The following is a 15,331-nucleotide window of genomic DNA, read 5'->3' as shown; positions in this document are numbered from 1 at the left end:
CGACATTGGTGGCCTCACGAGACTAGGGATAACCAGAATTCTTTGCAAGAGAGGAGGAAGAAAACCACACATGAATCACCATGTAAGTTGACTGCTGTGTGGTCAACGCCAGCCACAACAAAACTGGCATCTACAGTAGATCCTTGACCCTAATATCATGTGCTGGGGTAGCATGGCAGTGTCTTAATACAGGCACCAAATTGAGGATTTTTCATTGAATTTTGGGTGTGTCCAGATTCTGTAACTAACTTGTTAAGGCATACCATGAATGCAGACACAGATGTAAAAGAACTCCCCATTTCTAGTCAGAGGTATGAACTATTTTTCAGCTTTTTAGTACAAATTATCATTGAAAACTCAACAGACACTGTATTCACAAGTATGGATACAAATTTTATTTGGAATCTTAACTAATAATTGTGTTGTCATTTTTCCATGACATTTTGCTTCAGCGTAATGGCTTGACCCTGTAAAAAATATTTCCATCAACAGTGAGGTACTAGTATGTGTTGCAGGAATATGGTGTGGTAGCTATCTATTATTTGTATAAAAACATCACCTGCAAAAATTTAAAGAGTGAAACCTTGCGGATTTATAAGCTTGGGAAATATTGCAAACATCACGTGAGCTGGTGTACGTGCTAATACATAGGCTACAAGAAACTGTATTGTGAATTCTGTCAGAAATGTTATATAAACCAATTATTGCAGTTGTTCGTGCTTACTTTCATTCACACATCACGTTTTGTAAATCCTGTAGTGAAGGGGAACAAGCCAATGCGCTTCACAGATGGAAAAGCCACTACAGGCTACTTGTCTAATGTACAGTCTGCTTCAAAAAGAGTTACCAAATTTCACAGGACTAAGTCTTCTACACAGATGAATTTATAGCACGTGCACAAGAGACAACAAAGATTTCATTTTGAAAGAGTTGTCTTATTTCACAGGCATATATCTATGAATGCACATACTTTGATAGTTTTTGGAGTTATGTTGTGGATCAAAGTTCTCATTTACCCTCCACCGGAAGCATGACAAACACTGTGACAGACAAACTCGTCCTGTACTTTTGTGAGCACGTGTGGAGTTACTACATTCATTTCTGCTGCTACGCAGTGTTGCTGTTCGTCTGAGGTGGTTGGAAGAGTAGGCTCAGAGAGACTTTCACAAATGCTGAAAACAGCAGTAAAAACCACATACCTGTGAGCCCCATACCACAGATGCGTAGTAGAGGAAGCTTGTCAACTTCATGTGTCCTTGGGTAGCAAATGTGCTGCATCCAACTTCCACTCTTCCTTTTTTTTCCCCTTCTAGCCCAGGCAATTAACTAAACGTGTGGCACCTGATGGTGGCATGTACTTACCACTTGCTACTCTTTCCACATGCTCACAGGATTTTTCTGCACGTGATTGAAGAAAGCTCTTTGTTGTTTGTGCTTACTTCATTCACACATCATGTTTTGTAAATCCTGTAGTGAAGGGGAACAAGCCGATTTGCTTCACAGATGGAAAAGCCACTGCAGGATACTTGTCTAATGTACAGTCTGCTTAAACAAAAAAAAAAAAAGAGTTACCAAATTTCACAAGACTAAGTCTTCTACACAGATGAAGCAAAGCTTCTTGAAATAAAGATAACTACTACTTTTTAGTAATATTGCACTAGAATGAGTTTAGAATGTGCTAATAAAAGTGTGTGAATAATGTCATTGACATTCAAAACAGCTTCCAGTCACCTTGGAATGGTTAAATACATGTGCTGTATCGTTTTCAAAGGAATCTTATACCTTTCTTCCCATAAAATAGTGACAAATTTAGGTAACAGTGATGGACATGGATAGCAGTCACAAACCCTTCTCTCCAAAGTAGACTACAAAGAATCAATAATATTGCGATCTGGTGCCCTCAGTTCCAGGCGCTGCAATCCTGGACGATGTGACCTGTGGCACCTAGGGCCCTGTCATCCTGGAACACAGCATGATGACTGGGAAACTAATGTACCATGAGCTGGACCCTACAACCAAAATGGTCACATAATCCCTGGAATTAATGTGACATTGCAGACTAAAGGCCAGCTCACACTGGCCATCACGTCACAGAACTGTCATGTCGAGGTGTATTCACACAGTCTGTCGTGTCACAGCACATCCAAGTCAATTCAAGTCAACTGATCTCAACTCCCATGGCTCTCCTCAAGTTTCTTCTCATGGGAACTGCAATCTTCACGAGATAATTTTCTATGATTTTTACGAGTGACATAGCTCAACTCCGAAGCGGATCCAGATGCACCGGCACATACACGAGGGATTAGTGCTGCATTCGTATATTTCTGACTGTGTACAGTAAATACGGAAACTTGAACCACGATAAAGTTATTACTAAATTCATCCAAACAGGGTAAACTCAGTTATTCTTTTCTTGGCTACCAAAGGACAAACACCTGTAGACATCCATCATCAAATGAATGCGAATGTGCTTGGGGCAGCACATCTGTCGAAAACCACTGTTGTGGAATAGTGCTCAAAGGGATGTTGGTGTTTCATAACAATGCATATACCCATATCGCAAATGTTGTACTGTGCATTATCTCAAGTCGGAAACACTCGATCACATGTCCTACTGTCCCGATCTCTTCCCGCGCATTTACCACGCATTCGGTCCCTCAAAAAAGGCCTCAACGTGTAGATTCCTGTCGGACGAGGATGTGCAGCAGGCAGTTACGCACTTTTTCACACAGCAGGACACTGTTTTGCCGAATGGGTACCTTCACCCTAGAGCGTTGGTGGGACGATTGCCCCAGTGCTTGTGGCAGTTTAGTCCAGTGAGTATGCCAACTCTGGACTGCACAGTCTTCAAGCAGAAGCTTTTTGATTGCCCTTTATATTTATGTCTGATGGCCAGCAAATACTGTAACAGTTGAACTGTTTGTTTGTTTGTTTATTGCCACATGTTATAACACTTCCATCCACTTGGACAACACAATACCAATTTGTGGCAACACAGTGAACTGCCTTTCGGTGCAACAAATAGTGCGTAACTAATGTCCGGTCTGAGAGAAATTCTTTGGATTGCTCCTTTGAGATTCATAGATTATTAATTAGGAAGACGACAGTTCAAAAAAAGTTTTTTATAGAAAACTTCACTTCTGTACATAAAGTCGAGGAACACTCAATGATTTATTGTACAAGAACCAAACTCTGCACAGATATCATACATGTCATTTTGAAGAGAGACCCTGAAAGTATTTTTTTCATGTATACTGCCACAGTGTAGTTTGGTTAGTTTGGTAATTTGCCAATAGTCAGCGCTAGGTGCAAACATGGCGACTTCAGGTGCGGAGTGAGCACTGTGTGTGTGTTTGAGTTCGACAAAAACAAGTGTGCTACAGCTGTTCAATGGATGTTTGGAACTAAGTACAGTAAGAAGCCACCAACAAAGGACATTTACTTCTGATACAACAAATTCATTACTACGGGTTGCTTGTGCCCAGCAAAGAGAAGCAGGCGTCCCAGTGTGAGTGAAGTGAAGGCGGAGCGTGTACGAAAGACATTAGTATGGAGACCAAAGAGATCGGTGTCTCGTGCTGCTCGTGAACTCTAAATGGCTCCAATGACAGTGTGGAAAGTCCTGTGATAGAAGCTGTCTATGAAACCAGTCAAATTGGAGCTAGTGGGGGAAGCTCAATGACGACGGCAAAGACAAGCATTTCGAGTTTTGTTCACAGTTGCAACGACTGAATGAGGATGGTGATGGCATTTTGATCGCTTAATTATTAGTGACGAAGCCACTTTTCACACTAATGGGAAAGTGAACAGGCATAATTGTCGAATCTGGGGTAAAAAGCATCGACAACAATACATTGAATATGAGAGTGATTCCCCAGAGGCAAATGTTTTTTGTGCCATGCATGTCGAAAACTGTATGGACCATTCTTCTTCACAGAGAGCACTGTCACTGGATATTCCTACCTAGACATGTTGCAGCAATGGCTGATGCCTCAAATGTAATCGGACTCTCCATTGATCTTTCAGCAGGCCACCCCATTTACATCGTGAAGTTTTACCTGAACACGGAGCTGCTGCATCGATGGATCAGCCATGCTACAGAAGTGGACAACTGTTGCACGAAATGGCCTCCCTGATCACCAGATCTCATTCCGTGTGACTTTTTTCTGTGGGGACACATTAAACATCTGGTGTATGTACTGCCTCTACCCTGTGATGTAGCAGAGCTCCGGGAGAGAATACAGGAAGTGACTGCCACAGTCGACGATGCCATGCTGAGACAGGTACGGCAAGAATTCGATTACCGTATTGACGTCTGCCGGGTCACTCACGGCTCTCATATCGAATGTTTGTAAAAAAACTTTCAGTTTCTCTTAAAAATGCAGTATCTATGACATCTGTACAATATTTAGTTCTTGTACAATAAATAATTGAAAGTGTTCCTGAGCTTTATGTACACAATGTATTTGTCACTATAGGTCTTGTGTAAAATCTGCTTTCAGTCGACCAATCAGTAGATAAAACCTCTGAAATTTGTTGTGATCACGATTAACTGCAACGAGCTACAGTTAATGTATCTGCAGCAAGTTCCACAGTTCCGTGGTGTACCCTGTACTGATGATAAAGGAAATAAATATCCTGAATGTGTCTGGCATCATTGTAGATATTTTGTGAATAATGCAGCCTGCAACACTTAATATTTATGGCAGTTTGGCTACTGTCATCATAAGCTCTACAACAGAAATCAAACATAAGAATGAGGTGTTTATCATAAGTTATCAGGCTACAAAATATAAATGCAAATTTTTTTTTTTAAATGTTCAATCATATTTTGGAAATTTTACAACAATGTTGGTTTCAGTATCAATGAAGCGTATGCTCAAGTTGGGTATGAATTGTCAACTCAGCTCAAAAAAATGTTTTGAAGATTAAGCACTTGCCTAGAGATGGCACTAGTGTGAGAGCAATGCCTTTACCTTTAGCCCCTTTGCACATCACAATTCAAAAATGACTGTTTTTAAAACTATAAACATTCAAAGCTAACTAACCATAAACTACAAATCAAATGAATAATTATGCATGTGTGTAAAAAAAAAAAAAAAAAAAGAGAGAAGAAGAAGAACATGCAGCATCAATGTCATGCAGAGTTCATCAGAATTGAAAGATACCAATTAAATTTGTTTTACAGTCATATATATACAACAGCCACCTAAACTCTGGTATTAAATATTTTGCCTCAACATGTAAACAGCTCCATCTCAACTAGCACTTACATATTTTTGAAAAAAATTTTAGGTAATTCGATCATGAATGGCCCACTTGCTCTGCTGAATGAACTTATTAAAACATTTTTTGTCTTTTAATTTCTCACCTCTTCTAGTCTGAGAATGTGTAACAAATACCTCTCACCTTTAGATTCTTTTAATTCCTGAAATAGGTCTTATGGTGACAGTAGCCAAATACATAATACAATAAGTTAAGTGATTTAGGTGACTTTATCCATGAAGTCTTCTGCAATAGCCCCTTCACTAATTTGAAAGAGATGTTAATGATGACAAATGTGGCACTATTTCATGAGGCCTGACAATTTCTGCGATTACGACCGAGTTCCTCAGATGAATCATTTGGAGTGAGTTGTTGATACCCCTCCTTAATAATACTAAAAATGAACTGCCCAAACATTGGGCTGAATCAAGCTGTGCAGCTTGTTTATGGTGACAATGAAAAAAGTTCTGAGCTTACTCTCACCATCACAGAAGCTTATAACACCACCATAATTAATGATGATCATTTCCTGAACTGAAATTTCTAAGACTGGTTCAATTAGCCACTGCTTTTTTCACTGTGTACGATTGACGGCATTTTTCCACTCTTCTGACATGACCGTCGTAACAGCTTTGTTGGATAAGTGCTTTAACTGTGAGGCAAGTAATTTATTACAATTACTATTGAAAAAGTAATCCTCTATTTAGCCCCATATCAATTCAACCAGGTTGAAATGGCAGTGGCAATGAGCCAGTGCGTTTTGCCAGCTATTTCATAACTGGGAAACGGTGGTTTATGGTGAGACATTAATTCCATAAGCTCAAACATTTTAGGATCACCACTTTCTTCTACATTACAGCACACTGTCACAGTTGGCATCTGTCAGTAACAACAGAATGATTGGGAATGGAACAACTGTCAATAGTGTAGGCATGTAACAAGGAAACTCATTTCTCTTTACTGACCTCATACAGCAATCCCTTAGCAGAGAGAGGTCTGTGGAACTTTTCAAGCAAAAATTACATTCAACAAAGTTGCTTTTAACATTATTCAGTATCGGACAACAAACAACCGTAATAACAAATGAATTATTAACTAACAGAAACAACCAAACAAAATCTTAGCATGCAATGAACGATTTCTTAGACGACAAGCTGCCTAAGGCACTGTGCCAGTGACACGTCTGGCAGCCCTGTTGTTGCCACAGCCACATCTTGTGGGATCAGCCAAATGCATCGAATGCTTCACACGTGCCTCACCACACCACGCCCATCATAACTGTTGACCTCAAATTAATTTTGAACAGATTATAACTTTTCTTACCATCCATTTGCCAAATAAGATGTTCTGCTTGCTGGAGAGTAAGAAACAGCTACAGACCATTTAGTGAAACACAATTTGACACGATTTTTTAAAGCTAACAGCGAGCTCAATATTTGGTTTGTCCGTACATATAATTCCATTTAATATTGCCTTCCAGCCTCTGTAAAAATGAATAGAATGCATGTGTTACCACCTACAAATGTTGACAGACAGGCAGCAGCACAATTTCTTCAGTGTCAGGAAAACTGGCAGATGGGAAACGGAAGGAGGTACTGGGAAGAAAGTGGGCAGTTGTTAACAATCAAAACATTTGCAAGTTAACTAGAATAATTTAATATTTCTCTTTATGGTAGAAAAAGGAAAAAATGCAGGCGTGTTCAATGGACCACTTGTTTACAATTTTAATACAATATCTATTCAAACTGATTTTAAGATATTTTACTTTTTTAAAATTCCTTTTACAAACTCTCAATCAAACAATCATTCCAGACAAAAGTGTACAGCACCTTTTGTTATAAAAATGTAGCAGGCAGGCAAGAGACTTCCAACACTGTGAAAATTCACACGGGGCGACAGCCGCGAGTTGCCTGTACGAGAGAGCTTCCAGACGAATATGGATAGTCTACGAAGGCTATGGTACATTTCTTGTTGAACCTGATTGTTTAATTGGATGTTACGACACTTTACACTGAAGTATTATAAGATCGGTAAAGAAACCCAGGAGCACGTCTACACAATTTACTGTCAAACATAAAACGTATGTGTACGGTGACATCCAGGTAAGAAAGCTTGGAGGGAACAACATGATATTTAGATACAGATAAAACATTTCCAGATTTGCATTTGAGCAGCAGTACAGAAACAATGTAGATATATCTCAAGATATGGGCCTCGACAGATCTCCAATTAATTTTCACACAAATTTCGAATACAATTTTCCAGGTCGCTACACTCTTGCTGCCAGTGTACTCGCTACACGAATCTAATTAAAAATAACTGAGGCACATGCGAGTCCTGCCCTACACGTGCGCAGTCAGGTTTCAAACTTTGTTCTTTACTCGTTCAGCTAACAACCACTTTAAGGAAAAGTTGATAAAAATGACATCACAGCCAAGTTCTTACAGCCTCTTACAACATACTTGCAGGGTCTTACAGCCATTACACAAAATTTTACAAAATTCGTACTTAAATCCCACTGTCATTCCTCTCACACACTCAGATCATGACACACCTTTTTACCTACGACAGGTCGAGAGAGCACCCAACCAGTACGCCAAATCAAAATTGTGCAGCAATGGTTTCTCGGTATACAGAATTGAGGAACAAGGTTCCAAGTACGTATAAACAAACTGAACACAGAAAGGATTCTAAGCATTTCCGCACACAATTATTTTCGAATATCGGACCCAAACCCTGAGATAACTGTTTCTTTACAAACTGGCTGTCTGGTAGACCAGACAAACATTCGAGCAATTTATGAGCAGGTAAGCCAGCAAACTGGGGCACGGCAGCAGCTCGCAGACTCCCTGAAGTGTAATGAGGTAGACAGGCAACCTTCCACAAACTGCGGCTCGTGCAAACTAAAGAAAATAAGAGTGCATATGGAGTGCAAAATCTGGAAAATGTGGCACGCAAACTGTGCCCAAATTTCCGTGGAGCATACAGTTCCACACCTTAAATGAACTGTGCCCAAAACCTTTTGTCATCTGCCGTACAATCCGAGCACGTGTCCTCGACAGAACTGTCGTGCCGGACGTCAGGCACAAAGCGGACCTCACGTCGGAGAGAAACTGTACACAAACGCATTAGAATATCAGCTGCCCATAAAGCGCCAGAAGATACACGTTTCAGCTCTCAGACCCCACAGCCAGAAAGCATCTCACAGACCGACGACTATCACAGTCAGCGAGCTCCCACGTCCCGGTCAACCGGGAATGTGTCCGGAGTCAGCTCGCAAGTATCACATTGAATGGGGCTTCCAAAAAGGCACAACTCGCTTTCCGGCGCGGGTCCGCTCGACCCGAAGAGCAATGTCAGATTCCCCCCCCTTCCCAAATGGCCGGTGCGGAATAATCAACGAGAAACAAGAGACCGCAACGGTGGTAAGAGACATGGCGAATTCTGAACTCGCCCTAGTGGCAGCGTCAACACCTCAAAAAATATTTACAGTAAATGCGCCACTCGGGTGAGGCAGAGGGGGCGGGAGGGGAAACTGCAATAGGAAGCCGGGCTTCGAGAAAAATACTGGCACACTTTCGGGCAGCTCCTCGGTTTCGATGACAGACAGTAAACCCACGTTCAGAATTCACGGGATAAGAGTGAATTTTTTTTTTTTTGCTCAGCCAAAATGGTGAGCTCAGTGACACGTGCATTTCATCTTGTACAGTATTGATGAAATGGGTTCAAACTAGTATTTGCACCCTCCAAGACTTTACTTTTTATGATCCTGAATATAGGGGAAAAAAAGGGGGGGAAATGAAGCACACAGTTGCACTGTTAATACGGAGCTTACAATTGTGAGAATTTTTATCACAGGAATCGATAATCGTTACTGTTAGGGTACAAGAATTGTGAGTACTCTGAAGGGAGTGCTCGACACACACAACTGGCAACACCGACTTTTACAATCGAGCCAGCTGCGGGGTGTGAGAGGGCGAACGGGAGCCCCGAGCACTTTAAATGTGTAACCGCACACATCCCCACCTCACAAATACGATCGTAATGATAGGATTATGTAACACATTAACAGCGCGTAACTGCATGTGTGCAATCGCTGCACACAATACTCTACGGAGGCTTCACGTTAATTTGGGAAACTCGACACAGGGAAAAATTTACTGAAGAAATACATTTTAAGGTTATCGGTAAACTGAAATGCCTTAATTCTGAACTGTAATTACCTGCATATCAAATCCCTGATCTACATAGAATACTAACAGAATTGAGAAAAAGAAATGGCTCATTCTATGGATAATAGCAGTAAATACAAGCATACAAACAGTATTCTGAGTATGGTACATTATGAATACAGCTTTTAAACTTTTGTTGTTTGCGTTACCAATGTGAAAGCATTTTTGTTTTTCTCCGAGTCTACAATTACAAATTTGATTCACCAAACACTACACTCCCAAACACACTAATATCGTATAATTTTGGAAAATTTTCTATTGCGCTCATAAAACTTGCTCATTTTGATTTGTAGTTCTGGAAGCAACATTAAACAGACAAGATTTCAGAAACAAAATTACATCGATACATTTAAAAATGCCAACAACATAAGAAAAATTTAGTACAGAGGATCAACATCCTTTATTCGTACCAAATAAATTCCAAAGTTTAAAAAAAAAATTCTAAATGAGGTAATAGAGGAGAGCTTAGTTCTAAAAAGAACCTGATTTACATTCCTGAGTTAGTTTGTACGAACAGCACCTTACAATATTTCTTTTCGTACATCCTTTCCAATTCTTAACATATTTCAGTATGGCACCTCCAAAATTGCTTGAAAAAGAATGAAAAATACACTGGTGGGTGCGAAAAATTCTAAATAACAAAAACTAAAGCAGATGAATTTTTGTTTCCGAAAATTAATTGTTGCCATAATTGCCCTGGCAGTGGAATGACAGACCAGCACAATCACTAACAAGCATAGCAACTACTAGAGTATTACATTTGCATCTGGAGCTATAAATATATTATTTTCCTTCCAACAATGCCCGAGTCAAAAGCCAGTTCGTTATGCCACTGCCAAATTTTCGACCCTAAGTTACATCAGAAAGAGGAGCATATGAAAATTTTCCTTTACAGCAAACAACAAAACACATTTCTCTATTAACTCTTTTATATCTTAAGGAATAAAATCAATCATAAAAAAACGTGCGGGGTACATTGTTTAGTTGAGTGCAAGCAAACAGTTTTGACATTACATTTTCAAAAGGTAAAGAATTCATTTCAACAAAGTCAAAACTGCATGCTTCTTATGTGGACTTTGCTTTACAATTACAATTAACACATATGTAACGTACCAGTTACAGAATATTTGGAAACAAAAACACTAACTGTACCTCGAGAAAGGCTCTTGTCAACCAAAGCATGGTCAAATTCGACAAAGCAGCAACTGAACCAGAATTGCTTTCAGTTACATAATCACTTACATTTCTGTTTGAAAAACTGGATACTGCTTTATTTCACTTTTACTATCAAGTCATCAAATCAATTTGTACCGAATGTACAGCTCGAGGTAGTGTCAATAGTCGCACCCTACACACTAACTAGTAAGGTACACTGTCTCGAAATATTTTCAGAAAAAAGTGGATAACTGAAATAAGTTCACTGAAAACTACACAAAAATACAAAGTGTGCCACAGCAAATTCTGTTCGGGAACATTTTTCATCTATGGTATTCTTTACTCCAGCTATTGATTACAAAATTATTCCAGCAGAATCTGCCTGCTGTGGAGGCAAAAATATTCTTATTTAAATCTGTACTTATTACCTATGCAAATACCCCACTGACAAAACAACAAAAAGTATATATATATATATTTTTAAAGCGCCCCGTTTGTCACCATCAAAAGCGTGGAAGCTTTCTGAGACGTCTCCGTCATTGTCAATGTAAAACAAGTAATACTTTAGCGAAACTGAAAACGTCGCTCGAAGTAAGTCCTACAAATGAAAAGGCTCGCACACAAAGTGGTTTCGCTTCTGCTCGCACCGAGCTGCGGACGGTCAGAAAAGCGTAGCTACTGGCAGGCACCGAGAACATCTCGCATGAGGTACTGAGAGGCATTTTCCAACGGAAAAGCTCACCTGAGTGGTCGTTACACAAGAAAACCGTCAACAAACAAAATATTGTTCTGCTACATATATTCAACAACAGTTATAAGCTAAATATATAATCTTAATATATATATTATGTGTATGTGTGTGTATATAGATATATATTATATTCATCCTCATTATATAAGTATACAGAAAAAATAATCTGTCGATTATTGTACACAAATCTGACCGTCCGATTCTACGTACGAGGTGCTGCCCCCAAAACCACTTTACATCTGCGTCCACGGCAGACAAACGGGATGCTTGTTTCGGAGCATTTAACTATTGTATTATTTTATAACCATTAAAGTGATAACTGCTTAAAAGTTCTTTTGCTTTTCCTTTAACAGCTACGGAATATAAATTGAGGTATAAACCACTGAACCCGTCGCCACTAACAGGTGGCACATGGTCTTTGTTAAACATTTTCCACCAGGGGCAAAACAAAGAGGACAGGAACTGAAATGTCAGATGTCGGGAAAAACCTGTCTCGTGTTAACAAATAAAAGAAAAACAGTTGGTGGAAGTAACCGAAAATCTATCTGAAATGTAGGCAGAAAATGGTTCTCTTTCATACCCTAACAATATTGTTTGGTTCTGTAATGAGCCATGGGTATATAAATGGATAAGGTATAAATGGTTTTTCTTTTAAACTAAGGTACATTCTTCCCCACTGTATTAATATCCTGCAAACAAAGAAAAAGCTTCTATCTCCCTTTTCTCCCCTCCTGTGAAATTCACTTTTAACTATTTATCTATATTAATAATTACTACTATTTTACTTAACCACTGCAGTTTACACATCGGCAATCGATTATAAAGTTCTCATCTCAAAAAAACTTGCAACGGATCAAGAAAAACAAAGAACAACACTATAATTATTTGAGTTAATGGTTTTTATTCTCTTAACTGTGGCAGGGCAAATATGAAAAACTTAATTCCCAGTCTTTTACTGTTTCATATCGCATTGTCGCCTATGAAGTTAGCATTCCCTTTAACTTTTACATTTTTCTTCGGGGGGGCTGGCTATCATTTCATCTTTTTTTGTTTATTTTTTCTTTTTTCCTCAAATATATTTCTGCTTGTGTTTGTGTGTGTGAATGTATTTATGCACAAATGTGTATACATATACTTGTTCCATCTTGTGTTACTATTTTGCAAAGAGTGCAAGGGTACTGTTTTGTTGATGTAGTTTCATTTCAAACATTGTAAATAGTGCCCACCTGCATTAAAACATATGCCCATGCAAAATGCTATTGCAAAATATTTTCAGTAGTCCTAATCTGGGTCAACTTACAGACATGCTGATGCTCAGTGAAAAAGAAAACAAACTCCCCAGCTTCTTACACTGTTCATGAAGCATCATCGGTCAATAACTGCTTTTTCTTTGTTCTAATTGGCTGTCACTTCCAACTGTGGAGGCTCTTAACTTTTGTACAAACTGGAGACTGGCGTAATTTGAAATGCTATATGGGTAGCTGGAGAGGTGCAACTTTTTTGCTACCAGTTACAAATTTTGAGTGCTGCTCCACAAAGGAAACCGAAGTCCATTTATCTCTGCCATCGCGACAATAGTGAAAAGTGGAACTGTCAACTCGCGTTCGTCGCAGACATTTTCCTTCGCGAATTTTGTAATACCGTCACTTTTCTGCAACTGGAGAAGGTTTGTATTTCACTGCGTGAAAGTCCACTGCCATATCTAATCAGGGGAGGGATCGAATTTTCCCAGGAAAGTATTAGTCGGATGCCAGAAGCCAGTTTTGTCTTTCGTGAACTGTTGAGGCAGTAGTGAATACGAGACAAATGAAGTATTAATGACAGAGCACTAATTTGACACTGCTACGCTGCACAAATGATTTAGTAAAGACGAGTCATTTGCTAATAAACAGCTTTTGCTTTTCCATTCACTCTCCATTTTCCCTTCCGCACACAGTCCAAAAAATTCGGACAATGCCGGCAATTTTTTTATTTAATAATTATTATATTAAAAAATCTAACAAAATTTTTATCCAACAATGTATCAAAAATAAAGACTTTGTTTTAAATAACTTTCAGTTTTTTTATAAATGAAAAAGAAATTAAGATCACAATATATTATCACAAATTGTGACCATTATTCTGTCTAAAATGTCATTACTTTTTCATTTTTGTACTAATGAAAGGTGACACAGGTCACATTCCCACCTCCACTTTGAAGTCTGACCTTCCTCGTTTAATTCTCTCTACACCTGTCATTATCCACGTCTCCGTCCGTCGAAAGCATTTCTCCTCCCCAACAACACGCCTCACATTCGGAAGGAGAAACGTGCGTGTCGCCAATAGTGGGTCAAAAGTGTGTGCGCACAGAGCCACCCCTTTTTTTTTAAAGTCCTGTTCGTATAAAAAGTTGAACATGTAAAAAAGAATCTAAGGAAACTAAAAGATTTAAAGTCTCGTCGGGACCGACGGATTACGTTTGCCGCGACCGGAATGACTCTGAGGTATACTTTTCCTCCGCGTCTGACAGTCCTCGGTCCCAGAGGTACAAAATGCCACAGAGCAAAAATGTCCAAGGCTCCAACGTAGTGAGAAAAACTCTCGTTTCCCTCTAATGCCACAATGGAAATATAACACGGTACCATATACAAAGTAAGGCAGACAGTGGAATTTTAAATCTTCCTAATTTATTTTCCAAATATTCAAAAGGAAGATCGACGGACCAAAGGCAACTAAACCCTGGCGAAGCTTCACCTCCAGATGAAGAAATAGGTCTGTACATCAATTCCAGACTGTCACGGGACACAGAAACACACATCCCGAACACAACAGGAGCGGTTGGCAAAGCACGATTGTGTGACTGGGATAAATTGGTAAAGCCGTAGAGGATGGTTCGAGAGGTGGCACGCCACTGTATATTACCTTTGAGCCCCAAGTCCCATCCTTCCCGTTTCCACTCTCCATTTACCTCGAAGAACAACAGGTAACAGGTAAGCAACATTACCTAACTAAGTCTGCACTCCGGGGCAGGTAGCCATCCGAGACCAGTGGCGCCACGAAATACAAATATTTAACAGTGAACGTAGCACGCGTCCGCCGGCACGGAAGGGCAACCGGGCCCGGAGTGCAACCGAGCCGAAACATCACGATTCGGTCTGGCAGGGAGAACCCCGCCACAAAAAGGAGTAAAAGAAAACTGCATCAGACGGCCACACCACCCACTCGACGCGAGGTAAACTGGCAGACGGCAGAGTGGACACCCGGGTCGGACCGGATGGGAAACGGACAGACAGAACGCACTCTCCTGCGGACGGCACCACCCGCACTCCCACTGTAATGTTAACAGGTGCTGACGTCACACTCCTTAAATCACTAATTCAGTTTCAGGAACTCGGGTCGCCGCCACGCCCCCGTGGCGACTCAAAGTCCGTACCCCTCGCACGTCCTCTCCCTCTCCACAGTCGTCGTCTCGTCTTTCTTTGGTATATCACAACACACGTACACAGTCACACGCTGCCTGTCGGCGCGTCCGCGTACATCCCGTCGCTGAGGTATATACGTTGTATCCCCGCCGCCGGCCGACCCCCCCTGGCGACAGCCCGACCCCCCGCCCACGTGGCCCCCGAGGCCGGGGCCGCCACTACTGCTGCTGCTGCTGTTGTTGCTGCTGCTGCGGGGGAGGCTGCTGCTGCTGTTGCTGTGGCGGGGGAGGCGGCCCGTCGCGGCGCTGCCCGCCCGGACCCCCGCCCCTCGGGGGCATGCCGCCGCCTCGGGGCTTGCCGCCGGGTACCAGTGGTTGGGCCTGCATCACCATCGCCCGGATGCGGCGCTGAGCCGACTGAAAGAAAAGTGCACATTAGAGGTGTGGAGGAGGGTAGCACTGCTACACACCTTTTGTTCTTTAATTTTTAATGAATTGTCATCTTGTCAAATGAAAACTGTGACCTTA

At 40.7% G+C, this 15,331-nt stretch overlaps 1 protein-coding gene across 1 annotated transcript in view; it reads right to left on the bottom strand.

Annotated features, from left to right (window-relative positions):
• Positions 1–6,905: 6,905 nt before the first annotated feature.
• LOC124553767 (insulin-like growth factor 2 mRNA-binding protein 1) overlaps positions 6,906–15,331 on the bottom strand; it is an 885,110-nt gene continuing 876,684 nt past the window's right edge. The window contains 1 exon segment of the mRNA XM_047127703.1: positions 6,906–15,220. Coding sequence (XP_046983659.1) covers positions 15,023–15,220 — 198 coding nt within the window. The 3' untranslated portion in view covers positions 6,906–15,022.

Source organism: Schistocerca americana, chromosome 11, assembly GCF_021461395.2.
Source record: "Schistocerca americana isolate TAMUIC-IGC-003095 chromosome 11, iqSchAmer2.1, whole genome shotgun sequence".
In the NCBI taxonomy this organism is placed as follows: domain Eukaryota; kingdom Metazoa; phylum Arthropoda; class Insecta; order Orthoptera; family Acrididae; genus Schistocerca; species Schistocerca americana.
This window is presented reverse-complemented; position numbering and strand designations above follow the sequence as displayed.